Source organism: Vulpes lagopus, chromosome 5, assembly GCF_018345385.1.
Source record: "Vulpes lagopus strain Blue_001 chromosome 5, ASM1834538v1, whole genome shotgun sequence".
Taxonomy (NCBI): Eukaryota; Metazoa; Chordata; class Mammalia; order Carnivora; family Canidae; genus Vulpes; species Vulpes lagopus.
Window position 1 is genome coordinate 20825382 of NC_054828.1, and position 21251 is coordinate 20846632.

Consider the following 21251-nt stretch of genomic DNA (forward strand, 5'->3'; position numbering starts at 1 on the left):
ACATTAAAACATAAATAAATAAGAACATTCTCCAAATACTCCTTCGTGTTCCAAGGTCACGTTGAAAAAAACTGTTGACTTCTTATCTCACCACCTTATCATTTCCTGACACTAATCTCCTCACTGAACAAAAGAACCCCTTGTAGAGCTGGTCAGCAAGATCGGGACATTTCTGAGCGCTCTCTGGAGGGTTCCACCCAGGTGTGGGGGATTTCTTGTTTCTTGGACTTCCTCTATCAGAGAAGATAAATTGCTCTAAGAACAGTATCCTGATATTCTGCTTTCCTTATTAGCATAGGGCTCCACCTGCAGGTAAAGCAAGGTGAGTCTCTGCGCTTTAATGATGTTCATCTATACGAGAAAATAGTGTCACATTTAATTGCTTATATTTCGAAACCCACTGCATACATTTTCTTTATATGTACTTCTGAATCTGCACGTGTAAAATAGAGGGACAGTAAAGTCGACTGTTTTGAACACACAAGACATTTCTTTGTAAGGAAATTTACAGTCGATGGCAGATTCCCAGAGGAACACACCTTGAACTCCTTAAATGTAAGGTTATTGGTTGCTATTCAGAAGCCTGTTCCTGGGGCCTCAATTCATCATATAGGAGGAAGGTGGGAAAGATGGAAGAGAAAAGTGGATATTGATTATGCACCTCCTATGTGCAAGGCACAGGGTGGGGCCCAGGGGTCGTGGGAGGGAAACCAGGCAAAGGTCCCGCTCATCAGGAACTCACAGTACAGTGGGTGACTGACATTACATAGGTGTGTGTTCTCTAAATAAAATATAATCACAAACTGAAAAGAAGGAAAAGAACGGGCTGCATTGAGGGCTAGGAAGCATGTTTTGTCTATTCTGTTCCCACTCTTAGCCTAGCTCTTAGCCTGTTCTGTGCTAAGCTAAGAATGGGAATAATTATTTGGAGAATGGAAGGAATAATTATTTGGAGAATGAATGAAGGTTTTAGCTCAGTGGTTTAGTATGTATCAGAATCATTCAGAGGGCTTGTGTATTAGTTAGCTAATGCCATGAAGCAAATTGCCCCCGGAACATAGCTACTGGAAGGAATAAGCATTTATCTTGTGCAGTGTCTGTAGTCAGTGTTGTGGAAACAGATTGGCTGGATGGCTCACGTGGTATCTTTATAGAGGTTGCACTGCAGCTGTCTGGACACAGGTTAGCCAATCTGTTTTCTGAATGGCTCAATTACAAGATGGCTGTTTGCCAGAGGCCTCAGTTCCTCATCACATGGACCTCTCTAGGTCTACTTGGAAGTCCTTACAACATGGCAAGCCGGCTTCCCTCCAACAAGCAATCCAGGTGAGAGAGCAAGGAGAAGGCCACAGTACTTAGTATAGTGTCATGAACTATCACTGTGGCTAAATTCTGTTTATTATATCATTCAGTACCCTTGTTGTGGGTTGGAACTACCCAAATATGCGAACAACAGGTAGGGATATTTGGGGGCCATGCTGGAGGCTGGCTACCACACCTTCAAAAACACAGACAACAACACCCACCCTAGAGTTTCTGAGGAAGTGGAGGGGGCAAGGATTTGCATTTCTAACGGGTTCTTAAGTGATATTGATACTGCTGGTCCTTGTTCTGTGTGTTGAGAACTACCATTCTGGCATTTTAGAATCTTAAAGATAGAGGGAACTTTACATATCTAGTCTGCAGATCCTGTCTTGATAGACGTGGTACCATCAAGGTAATAAGCATTTGGCTAAGTAGGAGAACACTGGATGCTACCAATTACATTATTCCTTTTGTTTCTTTGAAGACATAGCTAAAAAATTTACTCATCATTCCTGATGGACTCCTTTCATGTTCTGAAAGTTTGCAAAATGTCAAACATGGTAGCTGGCTATAAATGTTCTTAAAAGTGGATTTTTGTTGGTTTGGTTGGTTGATTCTATCATCTTGGGACCCAGATTCTTTAGATATACTGATGGTTTGGGTGTAAGTTTGGGCACCAATAAGCAAGGTCACAACTCTCATTGATCGCAGGAAACCATCCTCAGTAATATTCAAGCAGATAGTTCAGCCAACATCTCTTATTCTAGAAGCATGACATCCTCTTTGGACCTTCATTAGGAACCCCAGCCCTTCCCAGCCATCTCCTTCATGGCATACAAATCATGATGAGGGCTTGCCTGGTAGATTGGAGCTCTGGTGGGTATGAATGTTTTCTGTGGGGAAGAGAGAAGTCATAAATACAGTCTCCCCCTCATCTGTAGAGGATACATTCCAAGACCCTCAGCAGATGCCTAAAACCTCAGATAGTACCAAACCCTATTCCAACTGTGTTTTTTCCTGCACATACATACTGATGAAAAAGTTTAATTCATAAATTAGGCACAGTAAGAGGTGAATAACAATAACTGATAATAAAAGAACAATTATAACAATGTAGCACAAGAAGGTTTTGTGAATACAGTGTCTCTATCAAACTCTTACTGCACTGTATGTGCCTTTCTTCATGTGATGGTGGAGGATGATAAAATACCTACATGATGAGATGAAGTGAGGGGAATGATGTGGGCACTGGGATTTGGGGTTAGACACTATTGATCCTCTGATGATATGCCAGGAATGATGTGGGCACTGGGATTTGGGATTAGACACTATTGATCCTCTGATGATATGCCAGGAAAATTGTCTGCTTACCCAGAGGTGGCTCTGGGTAACTGAACCTGCAAGATGAGGAGAGACTACTGTGTTGAAGTAGAGAAGAGTCTAGAAGCAACTTCTGTCCACTGCACCATTCTGAATGTTCCCTAGAGTAGGCTTCAGAATATTTCTGCATCAGCTTTCTTTGTCTTTGATCACAATACCCGAGTATGCATTGTACTTTTTCCTGGGTTCTTTCTTATGGGCAAGACGTCCTAGTAAGATCAGATCTGAGCACAAAGATTTGATCTGCACCTAAATAAATTCTTCTTGTTTTATCTACAAATAACAGGAGTTGCCTTCTCTGATTATAAAGAAAGAACAGTAAGTTGGGATCTGAGGAACATGTTGACCCAGCATTGAAGAAAACAAACTCTGAGAGCTTCTTCACTGAAACTCATTTTATTACTGAAAAAACATTCCAGAAGTTTCTTTTTTATTTGTTTTTTTAAAGATTTATTTATTTGAGAGAGAGTGTGTGCGTGTGTGTGTGTGTGTGTGTGTGTGCAGGTGGAAGGAGGGAGAGGGAGAGGGGGAGAGAGAAATCTGCTGAGTGCAGAGCCAGATGTGGGGCTCAATCTCAGGACCCTGAGATCATGACTTGAGCTGAAACAAGAGGCACTCAACCACCTAGGAGCCCCCAGGAGTGTCTAATTCACATATGTAAAGGACTTACCAAAGCTATTAATTTAGTATGCTTTTTTATAATAAAACTAGAGAACATAATGAACAATTTTTCTAATATTGACACAATGTAAATACGTTTTAACATCAAGTGAATTAAACTATACTTTCATTACAAGCTTTATTTAATATTAATAAGATACTTATTGAAGATTTAATATCTATGATGTATACTCAAGCTAGTACTCTCATATTTCTAACTGAATATTTTTAAACTATGTTTTCTTCTTTTTTTATAACGTCAAGTCTGTATTACTATCAAACTACTCTACCAAACAAAATATTTTGAAGAATCACTGTTAAAATGATGAATATTCACTGCAATTAAACATAAAAACTGACTCAAAGTTTGACATCAATTAGTGATAATTATCTTTCAAAATATCTTAAAATAACTGTATAAATATATTCTGACTTTTGTTAACAAAGTCATTATGGGAAAATTAGTGAAAACTTGACTAACTTTGTAAGAAATATCATTATTAACATATGGAAGTTTAAGAAGATTTAGGGATTATTTATCCCAACATAGATATTGGTCCAAAGTTTTCACCAAACCTTAAAGAAGAGACTGTCTTGCTTTATATGATTTTTCTTTGTAGCATTTTTGAAGTCTCCTTTGTAGGCCTTATGCAAAGGGGAAAATAACATTATAACTAAATATTTAAACCTCTTTTTAAAGCACCAAATAATCTCACTACCACCCCCAGAATTGCCATCTGATTGTATTTTAGTCTATATTCTTCCAAATCTCAACCACATATTGAGTTCTGTTTTTTTAACATTGTTGTAAAGAAGGGCACCTGCGTTGGTTGAGTCTGACTCTTGATTTTAGCTCAGGTCATGATCTCAGGGTGTGGGATCAAGCCCCCCATCGGGCTCCATACTCAACAGGTAGTCTGCTTGAGATTCTCACTGCCCCTCTCCCTCTGCCCCTCCCTCCACCTGTGCTCTCTCTCTCTCTCTCAAATAAGTAAATAAATCTTTAAAAATAAGACCATTGTTGTAATGAATGAGCTTCCCTCAGCGTGTGGCACTGCACAACAGGTGCACAATAAATGTTTGCTGAATGAATGAGATGAACAGACGAATGGGGAATTGTGATTTATGTCACCTTATAGACTCTCACCTCTGATTCAACTGGTCTCACATGTAGAAGGATGCCCACCTCTTCCCATATCACTATATGTGTGTGCTGTGGTTAAGACCCAGGGCTCTACGGAGACCAAAATCAAACCTTGGTTCTACCAGTCAACTAAATATGTGATCTTGAACAAATTACTCTAAACCTCCGAACCTCAGTTCTTTCAACTAGAAAATGAAGATACTAGTAGTGCCTTTGTGTTTGTATTACCATGTGCTTAGCACAATAGCTGACGTTTACTGTTCACTATTACTGTAATGTTCCTCATCTAAAACTTTATGCTTGGTCAAATACAACCATATTCATGAATATAAAAACGCTGTTCTTTCATTAAGCTACATAATCAACAAAATAGACTTGTTCTCTTTGATATTACAGAGGCCATATAAGCACATCAAACAATTATATTGATGAGTCTTCACTATATCTATGTATGAACAATACTATAGTTTATTCTGTATGTGAGCACATAGACTTTTCTTTCCTTTAAACCATTTCCTTAAAATAAATTCCCAGGAATATTAGTGCTGAGCAAAGGGTATGTATGGCATTTTGATGCCTGTTGGTTAAGTGTTGACACACTGCTTTTTCTTTGAATTTCTAATCAGAGCCATATTTGCCCTTACAGTTCACAGAAAGAGGAACACTAGTAGATACCCTGGAAATGTGCTGCGTGTACCGTGCTCTTCTCTAGAGAAGCAGCAAAGGGATTCTTACACCTGGTGGATGCACATGGATTTTGTAAATTAAAAGGAAGTCACATGGATCAAGGTAATTTTGATGATCCATTAGGACTGTTTCCCTGGAACAACTTTGTCATCTTATTAGGTTCCTCACCCTCAGCCCACTGGGGAGCTATTCATGCACAGATGAGTAGCATTTCTTTCTTTCCTCCCTAGTTGGATACTAGAGATTTATCTTGTTTTTTGGTACTTTGAGGTCATTTTGACTGTACCTTAGCCTGGCTGAAGATAAGGAACAATTTACTTGGAATCCCACAGCTTCCATTTTGTTCTCATAAAGATGTATTTTTATAGAAGGTCAGTGAACTCACCTAGGATCATAGAGCATGGCTGGATTGGTTTGTCACCTACAGGCAGTGGGGCATCCAGCCAAGCCAGGAGGCACCAGCTTCACCATCCCTGGCTCACTCACTGCCCAAGGACCAGCAGGCAGGGAGGCCTGGGAGTACAGGTCCCAACCAGCAGCACAGAGAGGAGATTCTCTACTTAAATCTACAGTTGACCAATTGACAATATTTTTATTGTAGAAACCACCAACACATCCTGCCACTTTTTAAAAGGCAGACACTACTGATTATATTATAATTAATATTTCTGGAATTCATAAATGCAGGCACTATAATTTCAGGCTATTTGAATATGCACAAAAATAATAGACTTAAAGGCAAGTCATAACTTTCTCATCCATTTTGTATTTCTTTTGGGGGTTCTAATTTCCCAATATATCACCCAAACTCAGATGTTTAACGCAAAATAATAAGCCATTTAACATTCATCTTTAGGATTGTGTAAAGTGTGTCACAGTTACATTGATTAGGAACAGCTTTTTGCATTTCCTTGTGAATAATGAATCCTGAATGTGTGTTATCATCAAATAATACAATATTAATCAGTGAAAAATTGGCCATTGAGTATTGTCCTTGCATTATATGATTTTATCTAATAAGGTAGATGCTTCTTAAGTTATTATTATATTACATCAAGTTCAAATCTCCAAACCACTTTTTAATTACAAATATTTTCTGGAATTGTCCTTTGAAGAGTTGCTTTTGCTTTTAAATAATCCTGCGAATGGTTCTCATAATTTCCTATTTCATGATGAATTTAGGAGAAACCTGACAGAGCTGCTAGATTTCCATTAGACTGGCATATTCCAGACACTTGGGTTTTGTTTCACTCTGACCACTCCTTCAGAAATGTGTTTTGTATGTTGTGTTGGTCATTCTCAGAAATTCCTAATTTACCTTTCCTATGACTTATGTTCACATGTTAACTGGAAGTGATTGATGTAAGCCAGTATTTTGTCTGTCACTTGCATTATGTTGTTTATATCCACAGCTTCTTGTGCTTTGTATTGAAAGAATATATTCATTAAAGAGAAAATTCTATCAATCTGAATGTTTTGGATGTTACTTTAAATATTTTGCCAGGTGACAGCAAGATAATTTTAATCACAATTAAAATCAAGACTATAAATGATTACACTATAGTAGGTCTGAAAACACATTAAATACAAAGCTAGGTATGCAAAGTATAGTTTTATAGGGGAAACCTCATTCATTCAGAATTTGTGATACTCTGCACATGGTTTGCAGCTAGCTTTTTATCCTGATTTTAGAGTAAATAAGTGTATATACTTCTAGTATGTTGAGTCATATAATATGACATTTTATTAAGACTGGTTGAAATGCTTTTTAATTGGTTTGATAATTACATTGCATTATATAATAATTAAAGATATGCAATTTGGCAAATGAATGCTTCTTGAGTCATAATTGTCTGGAAAAATGTGCACTTTTTCTTTTTCTTTCAATGAATCCCTAGTATGGACTCACTTGTAAAAACTGGCCAAAGAAACTGAATGTTAATTGAATCATATTTAAAGATTTAAAGTCTTTAAATTAAAAGCTAGCCACATGCCCATTTGATTGGGTTACAAAAATACACTAAAAAATGTCTAAATACTGATCTGCCTATCTGAAAGTCTGGCTTCATGTGAAAAGCAAGAATATTTTTTATTGAGGTTTAACTGATGTGCAACATTACATTAGTTTCAGCCATATAGCATGATGATTTGATATTTACATATATTGCAAAAGGATCAGCACAGTAAGTTTGGTTAACATCTGTGACCACACTTGGTTTGCAGAATTTTCTTTCCTGTGATTGAGAACTTTTAAGATCTATTCTCTTAGCAACTTTCCAATATGTAATTCAGCATTTTTAACTATAGTCTCAATGCTGCATGTTATATCCCGTGACATATTTACTGTATAACTGGAAGTTTGTACCTTTTGACCCCCTTCACCTGTTTTTCCCACGACCCCCACTTTGGCAGCCACTAATCTGTTCTCTGTATCTATGTTTTTTGTTTCTTGGTTTTCTCTCTTTTTTTTTAATTCCACATATAAATGAGATCACATGGCGTTTGTCTTTCTCTGTCTAACTTATTTCACTTAGAGTAAGACCTTCTAGATCTACCTTAATTCACTTAGCAGTGACTTCAAGGACACTTAGGCTGTTTTCATATCTTGGCTATTGTAAATAATGCTGCAGTGAACATAGGGATGCAGATATCTTTCCAGGTGGTTTCATTTTCTTTGGGTAAATACTGAAAAGTAGAATTGCTGGATCATAAGGTAATTCTATTTTTAATTTTTTTGAGGAATAGCCATACTGTTTTCCATAGTGGCTGCACCAATTTACAATACCATTGGCACTGCACAAGGGTTTCTTTTTCTCCACACCCTTGCCAACACTTTTATTTCTTATCTCTTTGATGGTAGCCATCCTAACAGGTGTGAGGTGCTATCTCATTATAGTTTTGAGTTGCATTTACCTGATGATGAGTGATGTTGACCATCTTTTCACTTACCTCTTGGTCATCTGTATGTTTTCTTTAGACAAATGTCTATTCAGTCTTCTGCGAATTTTTTAATTGGATTGTTTGTTCTATTTCTGTGGGGGAAATGCCATAGGGACTTTGATAGGGACTGCATTGAATCTGTAGGTTGCTTTGGGTACTGTGGCATTTTTAAAATATTAATTCTTCCAGTCCAGGAGCATGGAATATCTTTCCATTTATTTGTGTCTTCTTCAGCTTCTTTCATCAGTATCTTACAGTTTTCAGTGTGCAGAAATTTTGTTCTTTCACATCCTTAATTAAATTTATTTTTAGGTATTGTTTATAATGCAGTTGTAAATAGGATTGTTATCTTAGTTTTTCTTTCTGATAGTTTGTTATTAGTGTAGAGATTTTTATGTATTGATTTTGTATTCCACAGCTTTAGTTAATTTATTTTTTAATTCTAACAGTTTTTGGTCTAGTCTTTATAGTTTTGTATATAAGTAATATCATGTCATCTGCAAATAGTGACAGTTTTACTTCTTCCTTTCCAATCTGAATGACTTTTATTTCTTTTTCTTGCCTAATTATTCTGGCAAGGACTTCAATACTATGTTGGATAAAAGTGGCAAAAGTGGACCCTCTTGTCTTGTTCCTGATCTCGCAGGGAAAACTTTTAGCTTTTCATCATTGGATATAATGTAGCTGTGGGCTACATTTATTATGTTGAGGTACATTCCCTCTATGCCTATTTTGTTGAGAACTTTTATCATAAATGGATGTTGAAGTTAGTCATGCTTTTCTACATCTACTGTAATTTTTATCCTTAATTTTTTTAAGATTTTATTTATTTTTTTAATTTTTTTATTTATTTATGATAGTCACACAGAGAGAGAGAGAAAGAGAGAGAGAGGCAGAGACATAGGCAGAGGGAGAAGCAGGCTCCATGCACCGGGAGCCTGACGTGGGACTCGATCCCGGGTCTCCAGGATCGCGCCCTGGGCCAAAGGCAGGTGCCAAACCGCTGCGCCACCCAGGGATCCCCAAGATTTTATTTATTTAATCATGAGAGACACACAGAGAGAGGCAGAGCACAGGCAGAGGGAAAAGCAGGCTCCATGCTGGGAGCCTGATGTGGGACTCGATTCCAGGTCTCTAGGATCACGCCCTGGATGGCGCTAAACTGCTGAGCCACCCGGGCTGCCCTATCCTTAATTTTGTTAAAGTGGTCTATCACATCAATTGATTTATCAATTCTGAATCATCCTTACATCCCAGGACAAATCCTACTTGATTGTGGTATGTGATCCTTTTAATATATTCTTGGATTTGGTTTGCTGATATTTTGTTGAGCATGTTTGCACCTATGTTTATCAGGGATATTGGCCTATAATTTCTCTTATTTTGGTGTCCTTGTCTGGTTTGAGTATCAGGGTAATGCTAGCTTCACAAAATGAATTTGGAAGTGTTCCCATTTCCTCTGTGTTTTGGAAGAGTTTGAGAAGGATTGGTATTAATTCCTCTTTGAATTGAAAGTGATAAAATTTTATTAGTGATAAAAGCAGTTACTCTGTGGTAGTCCATAAACAAAATTACGTAACATAAAAGTTTAAGTAATTTTTTTCTTTTAAGAAGTTCTTTACCGAAAAAAAAAAAAAGAAATTCTTTACCGAATAGAATTAAATTATTTGTTTTTTTTTTTTTTATTTTAGGTAATCCTGAGCAGTCCTAAGAGAGGAAATTAAAAAAGGAATAAAAACATTTTTAGCATAACCAGATGTGAATTCCCCATATTGGTCTGGCATGGAGAATTAATTATGAAGTAACATGATACTTTGAATTTATCCATATATGGTATCTTTGCAGAAAAGATTTAACCTGGCAGGCCTGACTGCTGATCTTTAGGAAGGCATGCTTACAAAGTTGGCCCTTGGCTGGCATCTGGGATCTTTGATTTGGGAATGTTTCCAACCCTATAACTGATAAGAGTAGTTCACCATGCCTAGACTGTTTATGTAAGTAGTATGGTTTATGCTGAACACCTGCTTGCATTCTGGAAGCCTGGAATTTTGGTATGTGCCAGGCAGAGACTGCCTACATGACCAGTTCCCAGTAAAAACTTGAGTACTGAGTCTCTCCAAAGCTTCCCTGATTGGCAGCATTTTACATGTGTCGCTAGGGGTATCAAGCAAATCCTGTGTGACTCAATTGGGAGTAGAAACTTGGCCTTAGTTTCCTCTGGACTTTTGCTGATTTTGCCTTGTATCCTTTTGCTTTAATAAATTATAGCTCAGTATCACTAAATAATGGGTCCTGTAGGTCCTCCTAGTGAATCAGCAAACCTGGGGATGAGTTGGGTACTCTTAACATGGTACTCTAATTGGTGGTAATTCACAGGACATCTGGGAACCATGTGTTGTTGGTATTTACATCATTTGTGGATAATAGGCTCAGCATCACAACATTTACCGAAGAAATGCTGGTGGTAGTACTCAAACATTTTTTTCTCGGTGCGTTATGTAAAACACTTTCTTCAAGTCATCCACAAAATTGTAGGTTATGGGCTCACTACCTGTTTTTAAATTTAAAGGTTAGTTCTTTAATTTACTTTCTTCCTTTTCTTAGACTTTCTCTTAATCCCCAATGATTAGCACTGTGCCCAGTTTAATAAATGTTGAATTTAATTGAAGAGGCCTCCAGCAGAACATGAAGGCTTTGATCTTTGCTAGCCCCATCCCTACCCTGCCTCCCTGCAGTGTCTACACCCACACCCCCATTCCCTAACAAACACTCTGTGAACTGTGCCAGGGTCATTATATAACTCCAAATATTGATGTTTACCTAGTTTCTTTTTGCAAAACAAGAAGAAATTTTGTCTTTAGGATTTTGTGTGTGGCTAAGTACTGTTAACTCTAAGGGTAACTGATGTGTAGATTTGACCACATTTAGTAATAGTGATTTTCAGCATTTATTATATGACAGAGTCTGATTCAAAACTCAAAACCAGGTGTAATAACGACTTTAATAAATTGAAAAGCAGAGTGTGCATATGCCAAATGAATTGACCATGCTGTCTGAAAAAACTTCAAAATGAGAAGAGTATTCTCCAGCTTTGGTACCGTAAATCTTGTCCACCTTTTACATGTACCCAACAAATGGTAAATTAATTTTTCCCTTCCCTTTGAAGGTATTGCCCTACCAATTATGATATCAGCACGACAGCTGGCTGCCACTTAAACACTTAGAGCAAATTCTGCTATTATGTAAATTTTAGGATGCTCTAGGCCCATGGTTACAGAAGCCACAAGTTCACATGAGTACAGATGGGATGGAAAACAGCTGTTATAAGTCTGTATCATATAGGGAAATATCAGGAGGGATTGTGCAGATAACTCAAGGCAAGAACCCACACTCTTAATTTCTTTTGGCTTCCCTTTTGGACTCTTATGAACTCAACATCAAGTTTCTGCATTTCTGAAGCTCTATAAGTTATTGTAAAATACAAGGTATTTATATATGAGAATGCTAAAATGTACCTATTTACTCACAGTGAAACTCTAACTTCTTGCCTAGTCTCCTGACAAAATCTGTATTGTGTATATAGTAAATGCATTATTTAAAATGTAAGAGTGAAAATTTTATCTGGGAAACTTTCTAGAAAAAAAAAGTCAGATTCAAACATCTTAGTAGATGCTTTTTTTCTCTTCTTCTTCTCCTTCTTCTTCTTCTTTTTCTTCTCTTTTTAGAGAGAGAGTGCAAGAAGAAAGGGAGAGAGGGACAGATGGAGAGGGAGAAAGATTCGGTATATGGAGTCCGATGTGAGGTTTGATCTCACCGTCCTGAGATCATGACCTGAGCCCAAATTAAGAGTTGAATGCTTAACCAACTGAGCCATCCAGGTGCCCTTTGTCCATGCTTTTTGGGACCAAGACAATAGTAAAGACTAGAGAGACTACCTACAGATCTTCTCACTTAGGTGTGGATTGCATTTCCGCTCTAGATTTAATCTAACCTGGAGGGATCCCTGGGTGGCGCAGCGATTTAGCGCCTGCCTTTGGCCCAGGGCGCGATCCTGGAGACCCGGAATCAAATCCCACGTCGGGCTCCAGGTGCATGGAGCCTGCTTCTCCCTCTGCCTGTGTCTCTGCCTCTCTCTCTCTCTCTCTCTCTCTCTCTCTGTGTGTGTGTGTGTGTGTGTGTGACTATCACAAAATAAATTTAAAAAAAAAATTAAAAAAAAAAATCTAACCTGGAATGTCAGGCTACTTAGGAGGCAGCAGAGGAATTCCTTACAGTCTACTTTTTCAAAGAATATGTGTGTTAATACCATCATGGTTCCCAAAGAATGGTCCTCAAAGCATGGGAAGTGAACCAGCATTGGTCTGGAAACATTAGTCATTGTTCTACAAGCAGATCATTATAGAAATTGAAACTATTTACAGACTTGTGTAGTAACTTAACATAGCATGGCATCCAAATATGTGTTCATTTTTCTAGCAAATCATTGGGTTATATTTTATGGAAGTAATGGTCTGTGATACATTGAACTTTTTCTTTTTTCCATGGCCCTTCCCCACAAATAGCTTAGGAATGTTTGTTAAAAATGCAGTTTCCTGGACCCCAACATAAACCAGTGGAACCCAAATCTCTGGAACTGGGTACAAGTCCCAAGAATGGACATTTAGCAAGCTGCCCGGTCATTCTTTTTCATGCCAGAGTTTGAGAACTGCTTTAGGAAGAGAGCCAATAACATGGCTCTCCAATAATACATTTCTCAAGTAAGAGATTAACTTTTGAAAGCCAGCCACCCCAAGGACCTTAGTTGCAAAGGTGATAACTTGTACCCATTTGACTTCAGCCCTCATGGGGGAGGTTGTGTCATTGGCTCACAACACACTCCAGCTAAAAGAGACCTGTGGTTTGTAGGTATAGTTCCATTGCTAGGTTTTGAGATGCCTTTGTGCAAGACACCCTTGAAGCCTCTGCACTGCCATCTGCGGGAAAGTTGTTGTATTAATTGTATTAATGGAAGGCGTCTAGGTGTGTGAATGATGGCTAGGATCCTTTGATGTGGTTCCTTTCTGCACAGCTGGCATAGCCATGCGCCATGCCCAGGGGAGGGAGAGCAGCTAGCTCCGTGATGTGGTACAAGAACTTGTTCTAGAGCTCCTGATTAGAAAACACTGGAGCCATCCTTAGCTCCATAGACACAGGCCTTGTGGCCCTCATCGAGAAAAAACCTACACATCAGAGGGGCTCTTGTTTGCTGCAAGTATAAAGTAACCAGGATCAAAGGGGGAATTTGATGCTCCCCGGGCACATGGCTTTCTCATTCACCATGTCAATCAATAGATGATTTTATCAGGAGGAGGGAAAAAGTATTTCCAGAGCAGTCAATGCTCATCAGAAGAGAAAGACTTCTTTATCGCCTGTGCTACATGTTCAGGTGATGATACCCACTCACCTTGGTGACTTTGGAAGGGAGATGCTGGTCCTTGGCTCCCCCTGAATCACCATCCCCTTCAGGCATCCCAGGGAAGGGGCCGCAACCTGGCAGTAGGTCAGCTGATAAGGAGGAAGAAATGGGTTGTGGGAGGAAAAAGAAAGGAACAGACCAGTAACTTGTTTTGACAGAGCTGTGGAGGACATTTTTGCTTCTTAGAATTTGAACTGAAATACCTCCTTCTCTCTGTTAGGAGTGTGTTTTATTCTCAGCCGTAATACTGTGCCATGGCTCCTGAGTGACACCTTTAAAGGTTTCTATACAGAATGCCATTGTCACCTGTGGACCAGCACCCCTTCTTCTGCTTCTGTTCTTCCCGTTGTCTGCCAGGAAGCTCCTCTGGACTCCGGGCAAATTGAGGCCCCTTCTCTCTTCTGTCCCAGTGGCCCTTATGCATGACTTTCTCTGGTTGTGAGAATTTTCATGATTGATTAATTAGAAATACGATTGTCCTCTGCAGACAGATACTGCCATTTAACAGGAACTAATCATTGTGACTATGTTTTTTATAAGAAAGATAGCTCTTTTGTGAAAGGGATGAGCATATATGTTTTTTTAAAGTTTAAAGGATGTTAACAAAGGTAGTGGTGGTGCTGGGAAAAGAAAACCCATTAGCCCTTCTAAATCAAGAACTAGATTTGCTGGGCCCCCTGCTCAGTGGGGAGTCTGCGTCTCCTTCTACCCCTGCCCTCTGCCTGTGCTGTCTCTCTCTAAATAAATAAAATCTTTTTTTAAAAAAGCTAGATTAGCTCACTGAGGAAGAGGTTTGATAGCTCTCTATTTGAAACATTTTTAAAAAGGGGGAAAATTAAAGCAACTTTAATATTGACAGTTCCAGGGAGATAAATAATTTTGATAATCTGAATCTTAAACGCTGCGTCCCCAATTCCATCTCTTTCCATTCAAACAACTATCCTGTAATCAGTTATAATCAAGCAACTATTTTATAGGCAGTTTTTTCTAACGTGTTTCTTTGGAAACTGCTCTTGCAAATGAGAAAAGAAGCTGCCTGCGTGAGGACGGTGACTCATGATACTCTAACTTAGGGGAAGGCAAATCTGTGGCTCACTGGATTGTCTTCTTGTTAAACCGGGCACCCCCGTCTCCTCCTCCCTCTCTGCCCCGCACACAGTGATCAACCAGATGTGTGAAGGTCTAATGGTGTCATGTCTCTGTGGGCGCCCGCACCCCACGGACTGCAGAGAGGCCACTCCTGGAGGTTCTGACCCCGCAAATGTCTAAGTGACAAGAAAGCGGGTGCAGAGCAGGTGCAGTCATTCCCCCCGCCTCGCTCCAAAACATCCTCCCTCCTGCTTGGAGTTGTTGATCGGCTACTTTTCTTTTCCGAGGCAGGCATCCTCATCATGATGTCCATGTGCAGCGAAGTGCACGTGTACGAATACATCCCGTCCATCCGGCAGACGGAGCTGTGCCACTACCACGAGCTGTACTACGACGCGGCCTGCACGCTGGGCGCCTACCACCCGTTGCTCTACGAGAAGCTGCTGGTGCAGCGGCTGAACACGGGCGCCCAGGGGGACCTACACCGCAAGGGGAAGGTGGTCCTGCCGGGGCTCCGGGCCGTGCGCTGCCCCGCGCCCAACCCCGCAGGTGCGCCCTCCTGAACCCGCGCTCCGGAGAGGCCACGTGCAATAAGGTACTACTGTCCTACCCGACGTCCGGGAGAATACTTGAAGATACGTGTTAGGCAGTGTAGTCTGCGCTCTTTAGACTCTAACTTAGTGGTGGCCACGAGAATTGTTCTTTTTCTAAGCCATTGAGTATTTATTACTGTTTTGAATACAGAAATGGAATTTAAAAGGAAAAAAAAAAAAGCTCAAGAAAGATGCAAAAAAAAAAAAAAGAAGAAGAAGAAGAAGAAGGAAGGAAGAAGCAAATGTATGACCAATGGGTACTATACCTCCAGAAATGTAAACCTTTGCTTTACTTACGCCGTAGACACCCCCTTATCTGGTTTGGTTTCAGCTACAGGTTTCAGTGATGTACCTGATATTACGAAATGGTTTATACGCCCATGTTGAGGTGCAGTATCACTTAACATGTCACTTGTACATTCACTCATTATTAAAGATCCTAGCATTTATGACGTGCATCTGAATTATCACTCAGATGTGTTTATTTTAATAGCAAAATCCCCCATATATGTTGAGAGATGTGCATGTTGATACACGGTTGCATTCCCCAGCTCTGTCTCCCATTCCCCACCCAAGCTTTGCTTTTTGTGTATTAGGATAGATTTCTATAACCATAAAGCATCCATCTCAAGCAGTCCAAGAAAAAGCCAACACTGGAATAACACTACAGTGGAGACACTTTGTTTTGCTGCAATATTTTCTTACTCTGGCAAGTAAATCCAGAATCAGGGGGCTGCAGGGTGGCCCAGGGCCAGAATGTTCACAGCTCCAGCTTTCCTGCATTGTACCTCCTCAGCTGCCAGTCCTTCCCACAGCCCTCACACTGTTACGCCCGTGGACCCTTGGGGGCCCCCCCTCCGCTATGGGGGAGGGCTCCTTCTAGTCTAGAAGGAGGGAATACAGAGCCTTCACTCTGTGCTTCTGAGGATGCATGCCTGTCTCTTTCATGGAGATTTCTTTCAGGTCAACATCAGCTGCTAGAAACCCAGCAGTGGTGTACTGGATTTTCCCTAATTCTCCCGGCAGACAGACCTTGAGGAATCCTGTCTCTGTTTTCACAAATATATTTTATGTTAGCAACATACAAGCCATATAGTTAAATAAAATTGTGTGAAAACGTTGACCTTTAACCACACGGAAAACACCTATATGTTTGAGAGGCAAAGGCAGCTAGAGGGGAGGAAGTAGTCACCCCCATACGTTAGCTATATTCAGATCTGTCTTGTCTTGTTTTTAATCTCAACTTTTATGACTGATACATTGAAAAACAATCTTTTTCTATGAATGTAGTGAAACAGAAACATTTTGGAATCCATTAATTAAACACAGTATCTCACTATATAACCAGAACATATCTCAGCAGTACAGGTAAGGCTTTTTTAATTAAAAATGTTCTCCCTTGCAAGTGCATGAATGTCAGGAGAGCTTGGTGAGAAAGGTTTTTCTGTTGCAGGATTGGTTTTTTCCTGAGTGCTCTCAAAACTCCTTTCTTGAGCAAGAATGGTTTAGAGAAACTTACCGCTTCTATTTGGCTAGTCTTACTCTCCAGAAATGGGGTTGGGCAATAGGCATCTCCCCTGTCTTATTATAATAGTGAAGCAGAGGAGTAATTGAGCAGTTTCATTCATGACAGCATCCACTAAAAGCCCATTTTGTGAGCTTTCTTCCTAGACCTCTGAAAAGAAATCAGTAATCTTATCCTACACATGAGCTTATATGTGAGCTGACATGGTCAAGCCATTTTTCTCTCTGATTTCCTGAAAGAACTTTGTCTTGTCTCCATGTGTAGTGAGTAAGGAGTTCAGTGACTGGAGGCTTGTAACGTAGCTCTGATCATGCTGAGCAGTCCTCCCATGGCCTTTCTTCTCCCTGGGACCTTCCAGACTCTGCCTTCAAATGTCCATGACATTTCATAGTCTTCCCAGTGGATTTCCTTCCGACCTCATTACCCAGGACAACTCCCTTTGGTGACATAAGAGCTTGGTTAGAGGAAAATTCATTGGAGGTCCATATAAATATTCAAGTTCAAAAGCCCCAGAAAACACTTTAGAGATTTTTAAGTAGCATTTTGTTGTAACGTTTATACTTTTAAAAAGTCCTTTCAGTCTCACTGAGGTTACAAGAAAGACTGAAGAGCATAAAGGAAATTTAATTAAAATTTTTTGAATTTATTATGGCCTTAAAGACTCTTGGGAATCAGGGTCTGTTAAGCATTCAGAAAATGTGGTACACATATTAATATAGTGTGGCTGGGCAGTCTTCTCTTTGAGAGAGTTTAAATTCTTTTGCCTCCCAAAAATATCAGGCAGTTATCGTTAACATGATGACTGCATCTAGTATTAGCTAAATTGGTCCTAAGTGGCAGTATTTTGCCAGACAATGATTAAGACCTTCTAAGGCTATATTTATGGAATTGCAGTAAACACACAGCTCTTCCATGGAGTGGATAACAATGAATGCTGTCCTAGTACATTTGTCGCAGGCTCTGTCCCTCACTGAACGCTCCATCCACTTCTGGAAGGGATACTGATAAAAACCCTAATGTGCAACCTGAAGCCATTAGGTGTCCTTTTTGCACGCAGAAGACTAGCAAAGGTCACATTGCTTTACAATTCAAGGTAATTTCACTCCATCTTTTGTTGTAATGGTGGCTATTATTACGAAGATACCAATGTTGATCAAGAAGGACAACTCCTCTTTATGTAGGTTCTCACTGACTAGTTTCCCTGGTCCCTCTACCAGGTATGAGGGTGGGGTTCAATAGGTGTCCAATGCTCTCCAGGCCCCAGGGAATACCAGTGCTGGCCCTGTGTACCTCACCTTCCCCACTAAGTCCTTACAGAGCTGCTTTTATCAGGAACTTCATGCCTAGGCCACAAGGTAGTCAATTAAAGTTGCATATATGCATCATGCAACATCAAGGACATGTATTAAGCCAGGTGAGGAACTTTTGCACATGTTTCAATTACTGAGTCTTTCCTTTCTGCCTGGATGCAGAGCTCCGGGAGCCCTGCTTCAGTCACGGCACTTTGAGTGTCTCATGCCCTAGGTCTCTGAGCCAGACATTTAATCAATCCTGAACTCACCAGTCATCATCTGTCATTGTAGCCATAGCGTCTGGACAAAACGGTTCTGAAATAATCGTTAGCATTTTCAAAATTGGGAAATGAAAGTAACTGTTTAAAGCTACCACGGGGTTGCTCCACTACGTGTTTATGAGCCAGTTCACTCTAGTGGAACAGATTAATACCTTATGTTGTTGGCTGACCCTTCCGGGCAGGAACACTTACATCCACTGAATTAATTAGGTCCTGTTTTGGCTGCATTAAGTGGGATCAGTCTCGTGTGAGTAATGGCATGTGATGGAAGCATTTTCTAGGCACAAATGACATGATTACAGCTCTCTCTCCAGCCTTTCTTAGAGATGGACACACAGTGCGTGTTTGAGGTTGGTGGACAAAGTGACCTGGTCCCATTTCTGCTTAGCTATGGGAAGAGACAGAGAGAGGAACATGGGGAATTCTCAAGAAATCCGTGACAGGCCAAATAGTCTCTATGTCTTGTATTATCTGATTCGACTTTCCACTTTTTGATAGGTTTGAGCTCTTGCTCAGTTGTTAGCAGCCAATGAAGGCAGCTGCATTTAGAAATTAATCACTTAGGTAAAATGTGCCTGAGTTCAGACTTGGTTTTTCTTTTTTATATTCTGGACAGTTCCATTGCAAAAATACTCTGCATGTTCTTGTCACTTGGGCATTATTTACACAATTGGTAAATGAAAGGTATCTCTCTGTGAATTCAAGGATAAAATGTAAGTTCTGATTCTTGTTTTATTAAATGAATGAAGCCTTTTAGTAAGAAATAATAATCCAGAATACTCTTCTACAGGCTTGGAATGATAGAATTTAAAGAATTAAAGACATTGCTATAGTTCTTACTTTTGTTATAAAAGTGTGCATGTAGATATAGTTATATAATTGTATATATACATATCTACACACATGGTTGGTTTTATATTGTCTTTTTTCATCAAACTTTATTCCTGAAACCTTTACAATAAATTTTATTTTAATTATGCAAGTGCCAGTTTTTTAATAGAAGAAAGCAAATGATATATGTCCTTCTATTTAAAAAAAAATCAGTCTTCCAACACACTGATATTCTAACACACCCTGGACATGTTTAAAAGTATGGCAGGAATATTTAAAAGGCACTATGCAGGTAGAACCACTACCTGAACGTTGTAACCTCATCAGAAGCCTAATGTAATGCTGAACGTTGATGGGAAGGACACTTATTATAGCTCATGGCTTTTACAAGGTTGAGGGGAAAAATGAATATTGGTTCTGTGGAAAACAGTCTTCTTCTTACCTGGTAGGTTTCAAACAAATTAGCCGCACTGTAGTGCTAAAACCTAACCTTTATGATACCACACATCCTGTTTTATTCTCGCTAAAATACTTAAGAAATTTCCCCGGTGGGAACCAGTGAACTTTTTTAACAGCTTTGGGAATTTTTTTGTATGATAATTTTTAAACTGAAATGTGTACTCTTCCAATTAATTAAGGCCTGAAGTTTTTCCAGGAGTCACATTTTAAAAGTGTTTGTATGCATTTTAACACCTTTGATATTTTCTATTTTGGTTTTGTATATTTTTATGTATACACAGTGTACAGACTTTTTTCTTGTAAATAAAACATGTTTTCATTTGTCTAGAAGTTTCTCTGATTTATTTATTTATTTATTTATTTATTTATTTATTTATTTATTTATTCTAGTTTCTCTGCTTTAATTTGTAAAAGTCGCAGCTACAAATGAGCGAGTGGCAGAAAAGGAGCCATCCCTTAGGAGGACATGGCACAAAGCTGAAAGCTAATTATAAAGTTGTAAATGAGGGCTCTCCAGCTGTGAGGATGGACACAGCCGGGCCTCATACCAGAGGCAGGCTGGGTCTTCTTCACCCAACGGCTAATTGCCAAACACAAAGATCCACTGTGGCAAAAACAAGCAGGAAAGGCATATTTAGGCTAACATATCACAATGTTGAGTTAGTGGCCTGGCATTTTGGTTAATTTATTGCCTTGGGAGACACTTCCCCGGCTTTGACAGGGTTTTAGGTCTTAGAAAATATACGTAAATTATTAAAGGGAGGCTTAGGGATGGTGAAATCACCTTAACCTGCTACAATGTCAGATTAGCCTTGGTGTCTTCGTGCTCACTGTGTGAAGGGGAAATTGGTTCATTAGGCTCCTAGAAAGAAGTTCCCAGACATTTGGGCTTTCTGGCTACAATGCAAGAGGAGTCTTGAAGGGAGGAGCTGGTGATGTCTGATGTGAGTACTGATGTGAGCAGCTGGGGAATTCGGGAGCCCATAAATCACCGCCGACAGTTGTGCTGAATTGGAGAGGGCTCCCACCACCTTTGTGTTACTGTCATTTTTCTTCCCCTACAAAATGACTGCCTGCTTCCAGATAATTAAAACACAGGCCTGGCTCTGAGGGCCCTGATGGGAAGGATGTTCCCCTACATTCAGAGAGCAGTGGGGGATGAGCTGCCTTGCAGCAGAGGTGCCTCCACAGGGGCTGGCTGGAGGCTTCTCATGTCTGGCTGCTCCTAGGAGGATGAGGGGGGAAGACCAGGAATAGTTCAGGTAGCCTGCACCTGCACTGAGATGGAGGAATGAGGGGAAGGGCGGGGCTGGGGGTGAGGGTGAAGAACAAGGTGGGGAAGGGGAAGGGTAATACAAGTGCCCAGGATCTTTAACACTATTCTCATAGCAAAGGCATCAACTCCCAAACAAACCTACCTTCTGGCTAAAGGCCCAAAGGGTTAGTGGAGCTCTAGGCACTGAAGTGTTATGTTCAAGAAACCCTGGAACACAGAACCCTGGGGAGGAAGGCCCTCCTGCCCTAAACCTCTGCTGGCCCCTCCGGGAGCAGGGGTTGGCAAACTGTTGCCCACAGCTTATAAATAAAGTTCTATTGGCACACATCCATGC

General features: G+C 39.9%; 1 protein-coding gene across 4 annotated transcripts in view; it reads left to right on the forward strand.

Moving 5' to 3' along the window:
• Positions 1 to 19931, forward strand: part of ST6GAL2 (ST6 beta-galactoside alpha-2,6-sialyltransferase 2) — a 75914-nt gene extending 55983 nt beyond the window's left edge. For 2 of the 4 annotated variants that reach the window (XM_041757523.1, XM_041757521.1), the window contains exon 6: positions 14952 to 19931. In XM_041757523.1, the coding sequence (XP_041613457.1) occupies positions 14952 to 15223 (272 nt within the window). In that variant the 3' untranslated portion in view covers positions 15224 to 19931. Of the gene's footprint in view, positions 1 to 5135; positions 5279 to 14951 lie in introns of all 4 variants that reach the window. The other 2 variants (XM_041757524.1, XM_041757525.1) reach the window with 2 other exon arrangements.
• The last annotated feature ends 1320 nt before the right edge of the window (positions 19932 to 21251 follow it).